Below are 13,959 nucleotides of genomic sequence, written 5' to 3' on the forward strand. Positions count from 1 at the left end.
AACACTGCTTATGTAAGAAATCCTCTGGGTGATTGTGCAAAAAAAAAAAAAAAATATGTCTCAGCATTTGCCTTTGGCTTACCTTAAACCCATCAAACATCATTTCATTCCACTGTAAGACAGCAAATCTGGAATCTGTAAGAAGAAAAAAAAAGAAAAAAAAAATACACACCTTCTGAACCATAAACCAAAACACAGTCCACTGTTACAATTCAATTTGGTGAAAGTTACAATAAAAAGTAGATACAATGTTATTATATACTGCCATATTATATTGTCTGCCATAATATTTACATTTTTAAACTCAAATGCCCATCATTGCCAAAAAAAAGACATTTACTCCAGCACAAACCTTTTTGTACATATAAAATAACACAGATAAACTCGACTGTATTTTTAATACTATGTCAAGTTGATGGGCTTGAGATTTACAATATATTTATAGGAGAATTATACTGTATATTTAAAATGCTTCAGTTTGTGCTTCTCATACATGATCCTCAAGTTACAGACCTTCAGTTATTTTATTTTCCCCATAAGGTAAGTAGGTGGACTGCCTTTGCAAAACAGATGACTTGACTTATTGCTATTGTAAAGGTATTTCCAGAATATTCACTAGATTTCCTTTTTTTTAATCCTGTTGTGTTTGCAAAGAATCACAAACAAAGAAGGAAGCAGGAAATAACAAATGAGATTTCTAAATTTCTACAGTGGGACAAATTAAAAAATACCAGGTGTCACAACTACGTTTTTTTTTTTAAATTATATGTTTAGCTCTTTTCAAATGTAATAATACATGAGAAACACAAACTGTGGCTACACTAAAGTCTGATGTTAGTTACAAATAAACATGTACAGTATGCACATTTAATGAGTTAGATTCTAAGTACAGCTGAGCTGCAATGGCCTCTTTGCACCTATGCTCAGATCTGCCCCCTCTTTTTTGTTCTCGAGTCCCTGCACAAGTTTTCATTGCTGGCAGTCTGCACGCTGTCAAAGCTCCCCCGTCTGTCTGTCCGTCCCCTGCAGCCCCTCTTTGTGCAGCCTGTATTTCTTCCACAGATCCACGCAGCGCTCCACACAAATGAACCTGGTCTCCATTGTGCAGGCGTACATGCTAGCTGGTACAGCCAGCACCATGGCGCACACAATGACTATAATGTGGATGAGCTTCTTTCGTTCTTCTAGTTCACCAGTGTCACTTCCTGTCACAAAGACAATGCACTGGCCTTTTCTTGGGGGATGCTGCTTCAGGGACACACACACTTCATATCTGGTGGCAGGAAGCAGGTCGCTGACTGAATAGCTGTTGATTCCAGGGTTGATGTAGATCATCTCCTTAGGTGAATCGTATTTGCCAAAGTGGATGGTGAACCAGGTTTCTGCAGGGTTATCTGTTGCTGCATGCCACTCCAGGGTGATACCGTAAACTGTCTGCTTAGCGATGTGGATGTCAATGTAGACACCGTCATCAGACGATAACATGGGAACAGGTGGAGGGAGAGGAGCAAAGTGTTTGGAGGAGCTGAGGTTAACTGTGATGTTGACAGAGGAGTTGCCAATGAAGTTGCTGGCCATGCAGGTGTAGAGTCCTCTGTCTGCGAGGTGAAGAGAGGGGATCACCAGCTGAGAGGTAACAGTTTCTTCATCTATGTGAGTCTCAGTTGCTGTAAGAAGACGACAAGAGGATCAGAGTGGTTGCTTTTCAGTCACAGGCGTGTTTAGATCTTATACAGACATGGCAAAGTAACCATAAAGACAGTATTGTTGCTACATCTTTTCACAAAACAGATGAAGCTTGAAGGTTCAAGATGTACCTCACTAAGTAGCCTGTTCAAATGAGGTTAATGGATGATAGTAAAAAAAAAAAAATCTTACCATTAAATCCTCTTATAATCTTCAGACTGTGCATCCACTGAATGGTTGAGCCTGGCCTGGCATTGACTAAGCATGTGAGTGTTGCATTTTGTCCAAGAGGTAAAGTGATGTTAGTCTCTGCGGCAGTGGCCACTGGCTTTATGCATCTTTTCAGATGGGTTTCATGGAAAAACTTGTCAGCTTTGGAGGTAGGGCCTGAGCATATCAAATAAGAGTTCATCAGAATGATGGGATGGCTGACCGTCCTGATGAATTCAACAAAGCCTTTGAGTCGACAATCGCACAACCAAGGGTTGTCATGGAGCGCCAAAACCACATTTGAGACCAGCCCTTCTTTCCCCCATGCTTTCTCTGCTCTTCGGTAAAGAGGCCAATTAATAAAGACATCTTTTGATACGACACTAAGCCGATTGAAGGACAGATCTAAGTAGGTTAAGGCAGGTAAGTGTCTCAGAGCGTGTTCAGGTAGGATGTCCAGGCGATTGTGCTTCAGGTCCAAAATCTTCAGTTTTGGTGTGTCCTGAAATGCTGTCCATGGTACTGAAGTCAGCTTGTTCCCTTGTAGCCTCAGTTCTGTCAAGTTGGCCAGCCCTTCCAGGCTTTTAACATTCATCACGGAGATCTCATTAAAATTCAGCCAGAGGAACTCTAAGGCACTAATTTTAGAGAGAGATCCTTCTAGTAACTCAGTGAGGTGGCAGTTTTCAATTTAGATTTTAATGAAATCATGTGGGATATCCTCTGGGATTCGTCTCATAGAGGATTCCATACATAGCAAAGACCTAAAACGGTAAAACAACGTGTTTAGACAAAAGCTAATGTCAAGATTGTATCTTCACAGCCATTTGTACACATTTATTTGATAGTCTGTGTAGATTTCAGAATAATGTGCTTTGCAGGTTACACTTAAAACAACACTCATGCCTACAGACATGAGTTATGACTAGTAAATGACGTAGTTACTTACCTTCCCAAATGATCATCTGAGCAGAAGCAGCCAATCAGACAAGTTGATGATCCAGGGCTGATAAAATAAAATACCAAAGTGATTTGTAATGCAACACACAAGCAGTCCATATTGTTCGAGGAGCATGTGAAACAGGCCTGTGAGACCAGGACCTGCCCATGGGCAGCATGGAAGAAAGCCTATTACTTTAATCCTGTTCAATGTAACACTTAAAGTAAGACACTCAGTAAAAGCTGTATTTATAGCAAAGGTTCACTTTGTCTATTGAAAATGATGAATCTGCTCAAAGAATGAAAGTACACCTCACAAATATGTTTCAGAGCAGATTCAGTGAAATGTTTGACTGTATTGTAGTTCTACTTTTAGGTATGACCCCAAATGTGCTTTGCATCAGACTAATTTAATTTGTTTGTCTTCCACCAAAGCACAGAGACTGACATGACAGGAGGCCCATCTGTGTTAAGTGGGCCGAAACCCATCGGGCTTAGCAGCAGAGGGAGGGAGGGCTGCAGAGAGACAGATGTCTGGAGAGGACTGTAATCTGACCTCAATAATCTGAACACTGGTTGTCTTTCAGGTTGTTGAAGACCAAATCAGTACAAAACATACGAAAACAGACAATATCTACAGCACAGTATCAGTTTTATCATAAATTTTATCTTCAACAAAGTCTCTTTCTTTCATTGCCAAGAGGTTTTAAGAAAATAAATCCTACTTTAACAAAGACAACATATTAACATATTTGCCAAAACCGATTTTTAGATTTTAATATTTGGTCTACTTTGATGTCTTTTTTTTTTGTCTCAAAAGACACTGATGATGATTTTGCTCGAGCAGCTTTGTTTAAAAGTTTCACAGAATTTGGAAACTGTGTGATTAAATCCTAAATCTTTAAGACCAGGATGCTTTGCTTTATCTGTAGGTTTGTAAAAATGAGTCTGACTAGCTTTTGCATGCTAACATTTCTGTCATTGCTGCTTTAGTCAAGGTCAGTTTAAAAACAAAAATTAAAATAAAAAAAAATCAATACTCTGATGCAAGAAGAAAAAGCCTGTAAGCATGTATCAATATAAAAAAATCTTTATTCAGTGCATTCATACATACACAGTTTAGGTCACAAATATTTTACACATTAAAAAAATGTCACTACAGTTTATATTTAACATCTAAATACTTTTAATAACAGATTTTCACACAGTGCAGAGGTTACATCTTGGGTGGGAAAGAAAATTGTGTTTTACAGAACTTAGGGCAACATTTGCCTCTGCAAAACATCACTTTTAAAAGTGCATGATGAATTAAAAAATGTTTTCACACATTTATGCCACGTGTTAATATTCCAACTGTGATACTGTATATTTTCCCTTTTTGCTGTCCACTAAATGAATGGTAGCTGTTATTCCCACAAGACTGTAAAAGAATTTTACACATCCAGCGCTGACAGATCTATTTGTGTCCTATGAAGAACCTTCAAAAGGGCTTGTTCTAGTCTGAGCAGCACAGCACTTTATCTTTTCCCAGGCCATTAGAAGAAAAAGTGCATCCACTTGAGGATGAGGCATACGTTTGGTTCTAGCAGAAGTATTCACTAGGTGGCCCCTCAGTCCGGGCTGTGGCCTCTGAATCGACACTGGACCTGGCTGAGAGCAGCCTGTTGGATTCATCAGGATTTAGCCTGGTCAAATACTCGCCCTCCATCCCTTTAGCTTTGGTCCCAGGGCCGAGTGTCTCAAATGTAACATACGAGTCTTGCATTTCCTTCGACTGTCGCCCCAGTAGCTTTTGGCAGCGCTTCTTTAGCGCCCCACAGCACACAATCAGTGTCAGGGGGACAGCAATCACACATGCCACTGTTATCACCACCACATTAATAAGCTTCTGAGTGCCACTGGCGCTGGCTGCTTCATCTGTTGAGAAGATTACACACTGCTCCTTTTTTGGGATCAGGCCTTTGACGCAAACACAAGCAATGTACTTTGTCTTTGGGACAAGACTGTCAATGGTGATTCGATTCTTTCCCGCACCTACATTGATCCGACGCATGTCCCTCTCACCAAAGATAGCATACAGGACACTGAATTCTGTGGTGTTTGTGGCTGTAGGGGCTCGCCAGTTCAGAGAGACCGTATGGTCAGTATCACCGATCACCTTTACTGAACGCACTATCCTTTTTTCTGGAGCTTGCTGTAAGGATGAGGCATTGGCTGCTAAGTTACTCATAGCATCCCTTTCCACCTCCACTGGCCTCTGAGGATATGATGCCTTGCCACGTCCCCGAGAGGCACCATCAGAGACACTGTAGCTCTCGATCTCATACTTCCCAGTCACACTTTTGCCTTTGAGAGGTTCGATGATGAGTTGAGCAGCTGCGGTGGTTGAAGGAGGAACATATCTGGCGATAAGTTTCTCCTGATATGCGGCCTTTCCAATGCCACCAGGTTTTTTACCTCTGGTTCTCTTGGAAACACCACCAACTGCTTCCTCTGACCGAAAGGAATCTGTGATCACCAAAGAAATGATGGCGTCTGCAGTGCCCACAAAGTTGGTTGCTTTGCACACATACTTCCCAGAATCTCTGTAGGAGACTGCAGGTACACTTAGAATTGACCAAATGATGCCTTCCTTTGAAATCTCTTCCTGAACTGAAAAATGAAAAAGTGCATAAAGTTAAGCAGATTGGCATGAAATAACTTTAATCTTACTGACACTTTGAGTCAGACAGAAATAGATAGTGTCCTAATCTAAGCACATCCACAATTAGTTCAGCAGAACTCACTGGTGCCATTCATTCTCTTGCCATCAGCACGGCTCCAGGAAAGCTCAGGGATGGGGACTCCAATTGTGCCACAACGCAGAAGGACATTGTTGCCCAATGAGCTCCGAACCCGCGCAACAGCTGTGTGCACCCGAGGTCCCTGGCACCTCTGCAGCTCCGCCTCTGTGAACAGAACCCCTGATAGGCTCTCTGGATCAGCACACCTGAGCCTGGTGTCAATGAGAGCCACAGACGATGAAGGGGACTTCTGAAACTGGACCAGATCGTACAGCCTGCAGTCACACAGCCATGGATTATCATGGAGACCTGCAGAGGAAATCAAGTGTGACAAAGTGCTCTCAGGGAAAAGAAACAGCATCAAGTCATTTTAGGAATAAGAACCTATGGCTGAGAGGTAAAATGAATAAATTTAGTTTGACAACTTGACAAAATGCACACAATAACTAAAATTAGACTAATCCCTAACTCAGTTTTAAATGCATAATAGGTCAAAGAGGTTGTCATGCAGTGTGGTTTAGAAAGAATATTTTTCAGTATGAGAATATGCCACAGTTTGGTCCTCACCGAGAATTAGTTTGGAGGAATCGGTGTCCTGGGATGGCTTCACACTCAGCCACATTGTGAGAACTTCAGCAGGTATGGTTGTTAAACTGTTGCTGGATAAGTCTAAGTAGGTGATATTCTTTATGTACGCGATGGCTTCAGCGGGAATGGTGGAGATCTTGTTGTTGTGTAAGTCGAGTAGCCTCAGGGTTGGCATATCACTCAGAGACTCCCATGGGAAGGAGGTCAGGGAGTTTCCATCCAGCCTCAGCTCATCCAGGTTATAAAGACCCCGAAAACTGTCAACGTTCAGTGAATTCAATGAATTGAAAGACATCCAGAGAAACTCCAGGTTGTTAAGGTAGTGGAAGCTGTTGCTAGAAATCCTTGTGATCGATGTTTTCTCAATACGTAACTTTGATGTGTCAGTGGGGAAATTTGAAGGTACCCCAGTAATTTCTGGATCATTGCAAAGCACACTTCTGCAAAAAATAAAGAAATATTACTGCTTATAATATGAAATTTATGAGGAGCAAAATTGCAACTACTTTCAAAATATATGAAGTGAATTGCATTTGTCAACAATAATCAGTTCAGCATTTGGAAAAAAAAAAAAGAAACTACCATAGTATCCTATTGTTGAGTAACAAGCAAAGGAGATTAAAAGCAATTTAAAGTTAATCCTGCACTATACAGAATTGCTGAATAGAAGAAAGCTGCAGTGAAAATCCAGTTTGCATGAAATAATAAAAGTATGTGCTGAGAATAAAATTCAGACCATAACATTAGCTAAGAGTCATATTTACCTTGCTTTGGATCCATCACTTAATTTGTGGAAGAAGCAGCTGCACTGTGCAGGACATGAGCTTCCCAACACAGGAAGACAAACCAAAGCCAAACAAAAAGCAGCAGTAAAATGTCGACTCATTTTTCCTCCTGCGAGCCACTAAATGCTATGAAACTAAGCTACAGTTTCAAAATAAGGCTACTACTTGATCCTACAAGACCCTGGATGCATCATGGTGCGTTGCAGGCTCACAGCTCCATACTGCGCCGACTAGTCTGAATCCTGAGATAAAAAGGATAGGCAGGGATTAGTAAAGGGTTATTTTCATTCACACGATTAGACTACTGCTTCCTCGAAGCTGATAGGCTACATGGTTTTTACTTTTATTCTCTGGGAAATTGTTTCCTATAGCTGATTGGTTGGTTAATTATGGACACAGCAAACTGTACACTAAAGTACCCTAACTCAGGTAGACACAATAGAGCTACAAGACGACCAGAAACCCTAATCTACACACATCAATCTGACATATTTAACATTTCTATCTTAAAGGACTTTAAAGAGAAAAACTATTAGACTTAAATATGTTTTGTTTAATTACTATACTAAAAAAAAAATTCTCTATTTCTGTTGTTATGCAGGAGAGACATGGCTCCAACCTCACAATACCAGTCACCAAAGAAACAGATTACTACTTCCATTTGAAAGTGCACGGACTGTAGGTTGTACTAAAGGTTGTTCATATGGCAGTTACAACTTAGCAACAAATGACCACCAGATGACAGTAGAGAGTTACTAAGTGTATAAAGTAAACTGTGTACTCACCTTGTTGTTACATCCAAATGTTAGGCCAGATAAATGATGCCCTCTGTGCTCATCCAGGTCATAGTTGTGTTCAGAGTTTGTTTGTTTTTTTTTTTAAATCTATACCATTTTTCTTCCTCTTTCATGGTTCATTTATATTTCACAGGAAACGAAAATGCACAATTAAATGAATTTAGTCAGGTCACGGAGCGATTCACTTGTTTTCTCTGTAAATGCAAAGTCCAAGTCTGTATTATGCAGTAATAATTTACCCCATCCCACAGAACATGTTAATATTTTGCAGGTCATCATGTGTCAGTGTGACAATTTGCAGCTGACAGACATGTCAGTCTGACGGTTTTCAACAGGTGCAAAGGTTTAAAGATGCAGCCATACAGCAGGATTTCAAATCCTTTAATCCAGTCATCTCTCTGTCTCTTATTAATACATCTTTGTTCTATTTCTTCCAGGAGGACTGTCCCAGGAATGACCAGGGCAAAATCTCCAGCCCTGCACCTCCCCTACCTCTTCGAAACAGAATGTCTCCGCAAAATGGAAACGTGACAAGGCCCAGAAATTGCACCTAAATACAGAAGTTGAGTTAGCCCACTTAATTATTTCTAAAGGTTGATGTTCCACATGATACTTTCACAGGAATAAACTAAAAATTCAGTTTCACTATTTTGTCTTGTTCTCATTCTTCATTGCAATGGTATAAATGCAGCTTCAACAGTGAAACGTTTGTTTCATTGCAAAACAAGCAGATTATGACAGTGCATTGCTAAATAGTTAATTACACTATGTGCAACCACTACAAGAATATTATCGACAGGGTTTTCAGGCCAGATGTGAGTTTTCATTCCATTTTCAAATGTTGATTTGTGGCAAAACAAAATGAACAGATTAAATATATTAAGCAGATTAAGATTTCTTCTAGTTAAACCAGTACGATGCTAAATTTATAATTAGATACAGCTTTTGATCCTCTGTTGCTGACTTGCAAATGTTGGTACGCTAAACGTCTTTTAAATTAGAACAATTTAAGAATCTTCAAATTTCAGTGCTCATTGCAAAAATTGTGACTGTGGTAAATCTGATGCTATATACACAAATCATAAACACACATAAACCGCCTACAACAAGGAATACAGTTTATACCAGTAGATTAATACAATGCATTCATATTTTCCACCATGTTGGTTCAGACCAGCTCTTATTTCACCACAGTCAGCTGCAGTAGATTAACAGATTGTTTCATTGAATCTTTTGCATTGTGTAATTGGCACTGTGCTGCATTATGGCCTCAATGTTCACCCAGCTTCTGACGCTTTCACAGGCCTCTTATTGGGTTTTAGAGCAGCAGAAATGATATATGATAAATATAAATGCTCCAAACTATATATTTACCTATAGGATATTAACATGTCTACTGCTACATTTCAGTCTCATGTGTGTCATAGCAACAGATGCAGTGATAAGCATGAACAGTTTGTTTTTGCTGAAGGTGACAGTCTGTAAGTGGATGGGATACTGAACTTTCAGACAGGACAATATGGGCAGTTTGAGAAAAGGGTATTATAAGTCCATTGGGACACACATTACTTCATAGTTAATGAGTCTGTGGTAATCTGTGCACAGATTAGTGGTGCAATCAGCCCCTGCCCAAATGTTTCATTTTAAAATGTTCAGATTGCTACAAGTGCCAAAGGTCACTTTTCTGCTATCCTCATTTTTAAGGGTTGTTTTGGTTCAAGACACATATGTTTTCACAGAGTTTTCATGATTGCAAACAAAGACAGGTCATTTTTCAGTGTAACCCTTGTAACAGATTCAGTGTTATGAAGTTCCCAGTCTGTGTAGTTATGAAAATGTCTTTTCCAGGGTTCAAAGTCTTGAGTTTCCTGAGCAAAAATATTCAACATCTTATTGTAGACAGTCACTGTGCTGAGAGAAAGGTAGGAGTGTTTGTTCATTACCTCAGTGATAAACATCGATTTAACACCAGCATACTATGTAACTTTGTAAATAAGAGTTAAGTGCCAATAACCAATGACCCAGTAACATGAAAAACGACATTTCCCATGTTCCCATCCTGTTTTCTTATCAACCACGAGAGCAGAATAAAGTGCATGGACAGGGGGGAAAGGTTGGCCTCTGCCACCAAGGGTCTGCAGTAAAAGTTTCAGTGAAACAAATCGATCAACCAGCTGCGCGCAAATACGCAAAGTTTCTGCGATCAAAAGTTTGCAGGCGCGCGCTCGTTAGGACATTCTTCGGGGGATTGCAGAAAGGGTTTTACTAAGATTAGTCTCTGTGCTTTTTCGTGTGAAAGGTCCTTTATAAAAGCTCATTTTGTTGGAGACGGTGGTGCGCTGCGCAACAGCAGGACTTTCCTTTTTGTGCAAAGGTTGTACATTTCAACATGGCAGCGTATACGTTACCGGAGGGATTCACGGAGTTTGATATGTTTACTTTTGGCACAGCGCTTCTTGTCGGGGGTAAGTGGACCACGCACACAGGAAGACGAGTTTATGCAAGAATTAAAGGGACAGTACACACTGAAACCATGTGTATGGATAATAGGATAATCTTATTATGAAAATCCCAACCATGCATTTATTTGTTATAATTTTTTTTCATTTGGTAGTTTCAAATTCACAAGTGTTGTCCTAGGCTGCGCGTTTGAGGCCCTCAGTTTGTAAGTCAGACTGTTCATAGTAAAAACACGTTAAATACAAGAAAATTACCATCCTGTTGTTTGCAAACTCTGTGGGGGACATGGGGTAACAATATGATACCAGAAAATAAATGGAAATCTCCATTTGCCTTTTCAGGCCTGCTTGGATTCTTCCTCAACGCCATCAGCATCATGTCTTTCCTCAGAGTGAAGGAGCTGCAGACTCCCAGTAGCTTCTTTGTGTTCAGTCTTGCTGTGGCTGACATCAGTTTGAATATTAACGGGCTCACAGCTGCTTATGCCAGTTACCTCAGGTATGAAACGGATGTTTTTTTGTTGTTGTTGTTGTTTTTTTTTTTAAAGTTTGCTAAAGCGCTTACACTCACCATGTGGCAGGGCTCTGTGCATGTTGGTAACTGGAATATGATTCTAATGTATTCTGTAGATATTGGCCATTTGGTCAAGAAGGTTGTTCCTATCATGCGTTTCATGGGATGGTGTCAGTCCTGGCCTCCATCAGTTTCATGGCTGCAATCGCATGGGACAGATATCATCAGTACTGCACCCGTGAGTACAACGTTCAATTTACTGTGCAGAAGAGTCGAAATGTGTGTGAGAAATTATCCAATGATGTAATAAATCTTCTTGAAAAAAAAAAATCTAAATAAATTTTTAACTTTTTACATAGTGATAAGACCCTTACTTATTTTAAAATTAATTCAGTTTCTTTGTAGCAATATCACTTTCCCATAGAAATAACGATCAGAATCAAATGTCTGCTCACATTCTGTAGGGCAGAAGCTCTTCTGGAGCACAGCTCTGACGATGAGCAGCATCATCTGGATCCTTTCCATCTTTTGGGCTGCTGTTCCTCTCATGGGATGGGGCGTCTATGACTTTGAACCAATGAGGACTTGCTGCACGCTGGACTACACAAGAGGAGACAGGTAGAGTTAAAGAAATACAAGCATGATGCTGTACCTGGTTACCATGGATGAAATGAGCAGTTGACAATCAGTTCATATAATCTGTAGTTAGTAAAAATAATTCTTATTGAATCACAGACAGTAGCTTCAGGTAGCAATTTGACAAATAACATCCATATTTTGTTTTCCTGTTTATCTCCTTTCAACAGGGACTATGTGACGTACATGCTAGCTCTGGTGGTGCTGTACCTGATACTCCCAGCGTTCACCGCGTGGTCTTGTTACGACGCCACCTACAAACACTTCAAGAAAAGCCATCACCACAGGGTACATGTGCTGCAGTATTCTCAGAATCCATCTAAAGGAACACTTGTTTTTCTTCAGTTTATATTTGATGTTGGATCAGCAGATCAAACCCCCTGTAAAGAAAATAAAAGGTGCTGATGTGGCTGCAGACTAAGGAGGGATGTGTTCAAAAAAATAAATAATACCAGAAGTACGTAGCTGTCTGTGCACCTGACTGCCCTTTGCACGCTGCCGCTGGATTAATCTGTACCTGACAAAACTGAAGAGTTGTTTCCTGATTTGCATCTGAACTGCATTGTCTGTACTATATAAATCCACCAAACTGAATGTATATTATTGACACTAATAAACTGAAATTTGTTTTCCAGTTTAACACCAATGTGCCATTGAGAGTTCTGCTGATTTGCTGGGGCCCATACGTTCTCATGTGTCTCTACGCCTGCTTTGAAAATGCAAAGCTTGTATCTCCAAAGCTGAGAATGGTGAGTATTACTTTTTTTTTTTTTTTTTTTAACAAAAACTTGAATTTTTCTTTAAATCAAATATTTGAACCACAGTGAAAACACTTGTTTCTTCTTACAGGTGCTTCCCATCCTTGCAAAGACAAATCCCATCTTCAACGCCCTTCTCTACTCATTTGGAAACGAATTCTACCGAGGTGGCGTTTGGCACTTTCTCACTGGACAAAAGATTGTTGATCCAGTTATTAAGAAGTCAAAATAAAAGGACACTCTGTGAAATTCTGGCAAAAATCTGGGACTATCATTTGCTCTCATGACAGTTTGGTAAGATGTTTGACAGTAAACATCCCTGTGGCACTTAGTTGTCTGTATAGCTGTAATATTTTCACATGTGGACAGTAGTTGAAGCTCAGGACTGTTTCTACATTTTGTGTTGATCCACAAAATGTGCTCCAGGTAATTTATCCATTTTCAAATTATTGCATTCCTTCTACAGTAATTCACCTTTGCCCGCACTGCTCCTCCATCCGTGTTAAACCGCTCAATAAAAACTGAAGTGCTGCATTTCTGCTGTGCTCCATCTACTTTAAAGCAGTTTAGCTGCTTTAAGTATAAAGCCTAATTTCTACTGTTGATCAGAGCTTCAAGACACGGCTGCTTCAAGCATTTACTAAGCAGATTAATCAATTGTGTTTTTGTACTAAAGACAGTTTGATGTAACTTCCCCTATATATTCAGGAAGTGATTGATTGATTGTGTTAAGAATTCATTATGTAATTATACTATAATCAACACTGCTAAGAGAAAATCTGCATTTAGCTGATTATAAATACATAAAATGATAAAGAGGTATATCCTGTGATAGAATCTCATATCTGATGGCATACTGAACTACTGTTCAGGTTCTGCTAATGCAACACAACAGTTTTACACTTTCCATGCAACACCATTTCTATTTCCTGGCCTCTTCTCTCAATGCACATGAATCAAGAAACAATTTTTTTTAAATCAGTAGGTTGAATAAATGATGGTTTATGCAGGCAAAGTAAACAATGTAAGGCACTGACAGTGCAGCAACACCAGCATTACAATGTATTTTGCACTGCTGTATCCCATTTGGTGTTTCCTGAATAAGAGCCATATTTAGGGCATGTGTTGTGTCAGCAAGGGCAACGAGAAGATGAGACTACAGCACTCTGCTCTCCAGAAATAAACCACAGTGAGTTTCTGTCACACTGACCTCAGAGGTGAGTGAGGTTCTTGCCAGGCAGTCATCAGCAAGTGAAATCCTCAGTCAGTGCCTGCCTGTTTTATTGGAGGAGGAGTCAGTCCTAGTCAACAACAGCCAAACAGGTTCAGAGAATTCTAAAATAGTCCTGTTGACTACAACTAGAATAACAGGATGCATTTATCTTTGGAATTACAGTGTTGACGGCATATAGCAACAATGATGTACAGTCTATTAAAGGCATCACTTAAAATTATCAATGCACAAATGAGAGGACTTCATGGCCAAGCAAGCTACAGTACAGCTCCACTGTATAAAAATCTACTATCTATTTTTGTTTTTTAGAAATAATGGAGATGGAGACATAATCAGCTATTAGAAAGTTAGACAGTCATAGTGCACAGATTGATCTTCCCCTCAGGATGAATCTATCCCTGATTTTTCATCAGCACCATCATTAAAGAGAAGGACTAGTAATGTTAAATATCCTTCCAACACATGAACCAGCTCTACTCTGCCATAACATAACATAACATAACATAACATAACATAACATAAGACTTCCTCACTAACCCTCACTGATCCTCACCCACCTGGGATGATCAG

The 13,959-nt window shown here is 39.8% G+C and overlaps 3 protein-coding genes and 1 pseudogene across 4 annotated transcripts in view; 1 reads left to right on the top strand and 3 right to left on the bottom strand.

Annotated features, from left to right (window-relative positions):
- Positions 1-757: 757 nt before the first annotated feature.
- Positions 758-2,955, bottom strand: LOC113135586 (leucine-rich repeat, immunoglobulin-like domain and transmembrane domain-containing protein 2; annotated as a pseudogene).
- Positions 2,956-3,909: 954 nt separating this feature from the next.
- Positions 3,910-7,114, bottom strand: lrit1b (leucine-rich repeat, immunoglobulin-like and transmembrane domains 1b). The gene is made up of 4 exons (XM_026315728.1): positions 6,971-7,114; positions 6,186-6,646; positions 5,622-5,927; positions 3,910-5,487 (listed from the first exon to the last, which is right to left on the bottom strand). The coding sequence occupies exons 1-4, from the start codon at positions 7,090-7,092 to the stop codon at positions 4,418-4,420; spliced, it is 1,959 nt and encodes a 652-aa protein (XP_026171513.1). The 5' UTR covers positions 7,093-7,114; the 3' UTR covers positions 3,910-4,417.
- Positions 7,115-10,117: 3,003 nt separating this feature from the next.
- rgrb (retinal G protein coupled receptor b) lies at positions 10,118-13,884 on the top strand. Of its 2 annotated transcripts, none has more exons than XM_026315730.2 (7): positions 10,118-10,253; positions 10,590-10,746; positions 10,878-10,999; positions 11,226-11,379; positions 11,568-11,685; positions 12,033-12,146; positions 12,247-13,884. In XM_026315730.2, exons 1-7 carry the CDS (start codon positions 10,178-10,180, stop codon positions 12,385-12,387), a joined length of 882 nt encoding a protein of 293 aa, XP_026171515.1. In that variant the 5' UTR covers positions 10,118-10,177; the 3' UTR covers positions 12,388-13,884. The 2 variants fall into 2 exon arrangements, with proteins under 2 accessions (XP_026171515.1, XP_026171516.1); XM_026315731.2 differs by lacking the exon at positions 10,118-10,253 and adding an exon at positions 10,414-10,453.
- Positions 10,164-13,959, bottom strand: part of LOC113135582 (poly(ADP-ribose) glycohydrolase) — a 48,547-nt gene continuing 44,751 nt past the window's right edge. The window contains exons 20-23 of the mRNA XM_026315721.2: positions 13,366-13,456; positions 11,608-11,777; positions 11,217-11,361; positions 10,164-10,960 (exon numbers count right to left, since the gene is read on the bottom strand). The gene's annotated coding sequence lies outside the window, so the exon portion shown is untranslated. The remainder of the gene's footprint in view (positions 10,961-11,216; positions 11,362-11,607; positions 11,778-13,365; positions 13,457-13,959) is intronic.

The sequence above is a fragment of the Mastacembelus armatus genome, chromosome 19 (assembly GCF_900324485.2).
Source record: "Mastacembelus armatus chromosome 19, fMasArm1.2, whole genome shotgun sequence".
Classification (NCBI taxonomy): Eukaryota; Metazoa; Chordata; class Actinopteri; order Synbranchiformes; family Mastacembelidae; genus Mastacembelus; species Mastacembelus armatus.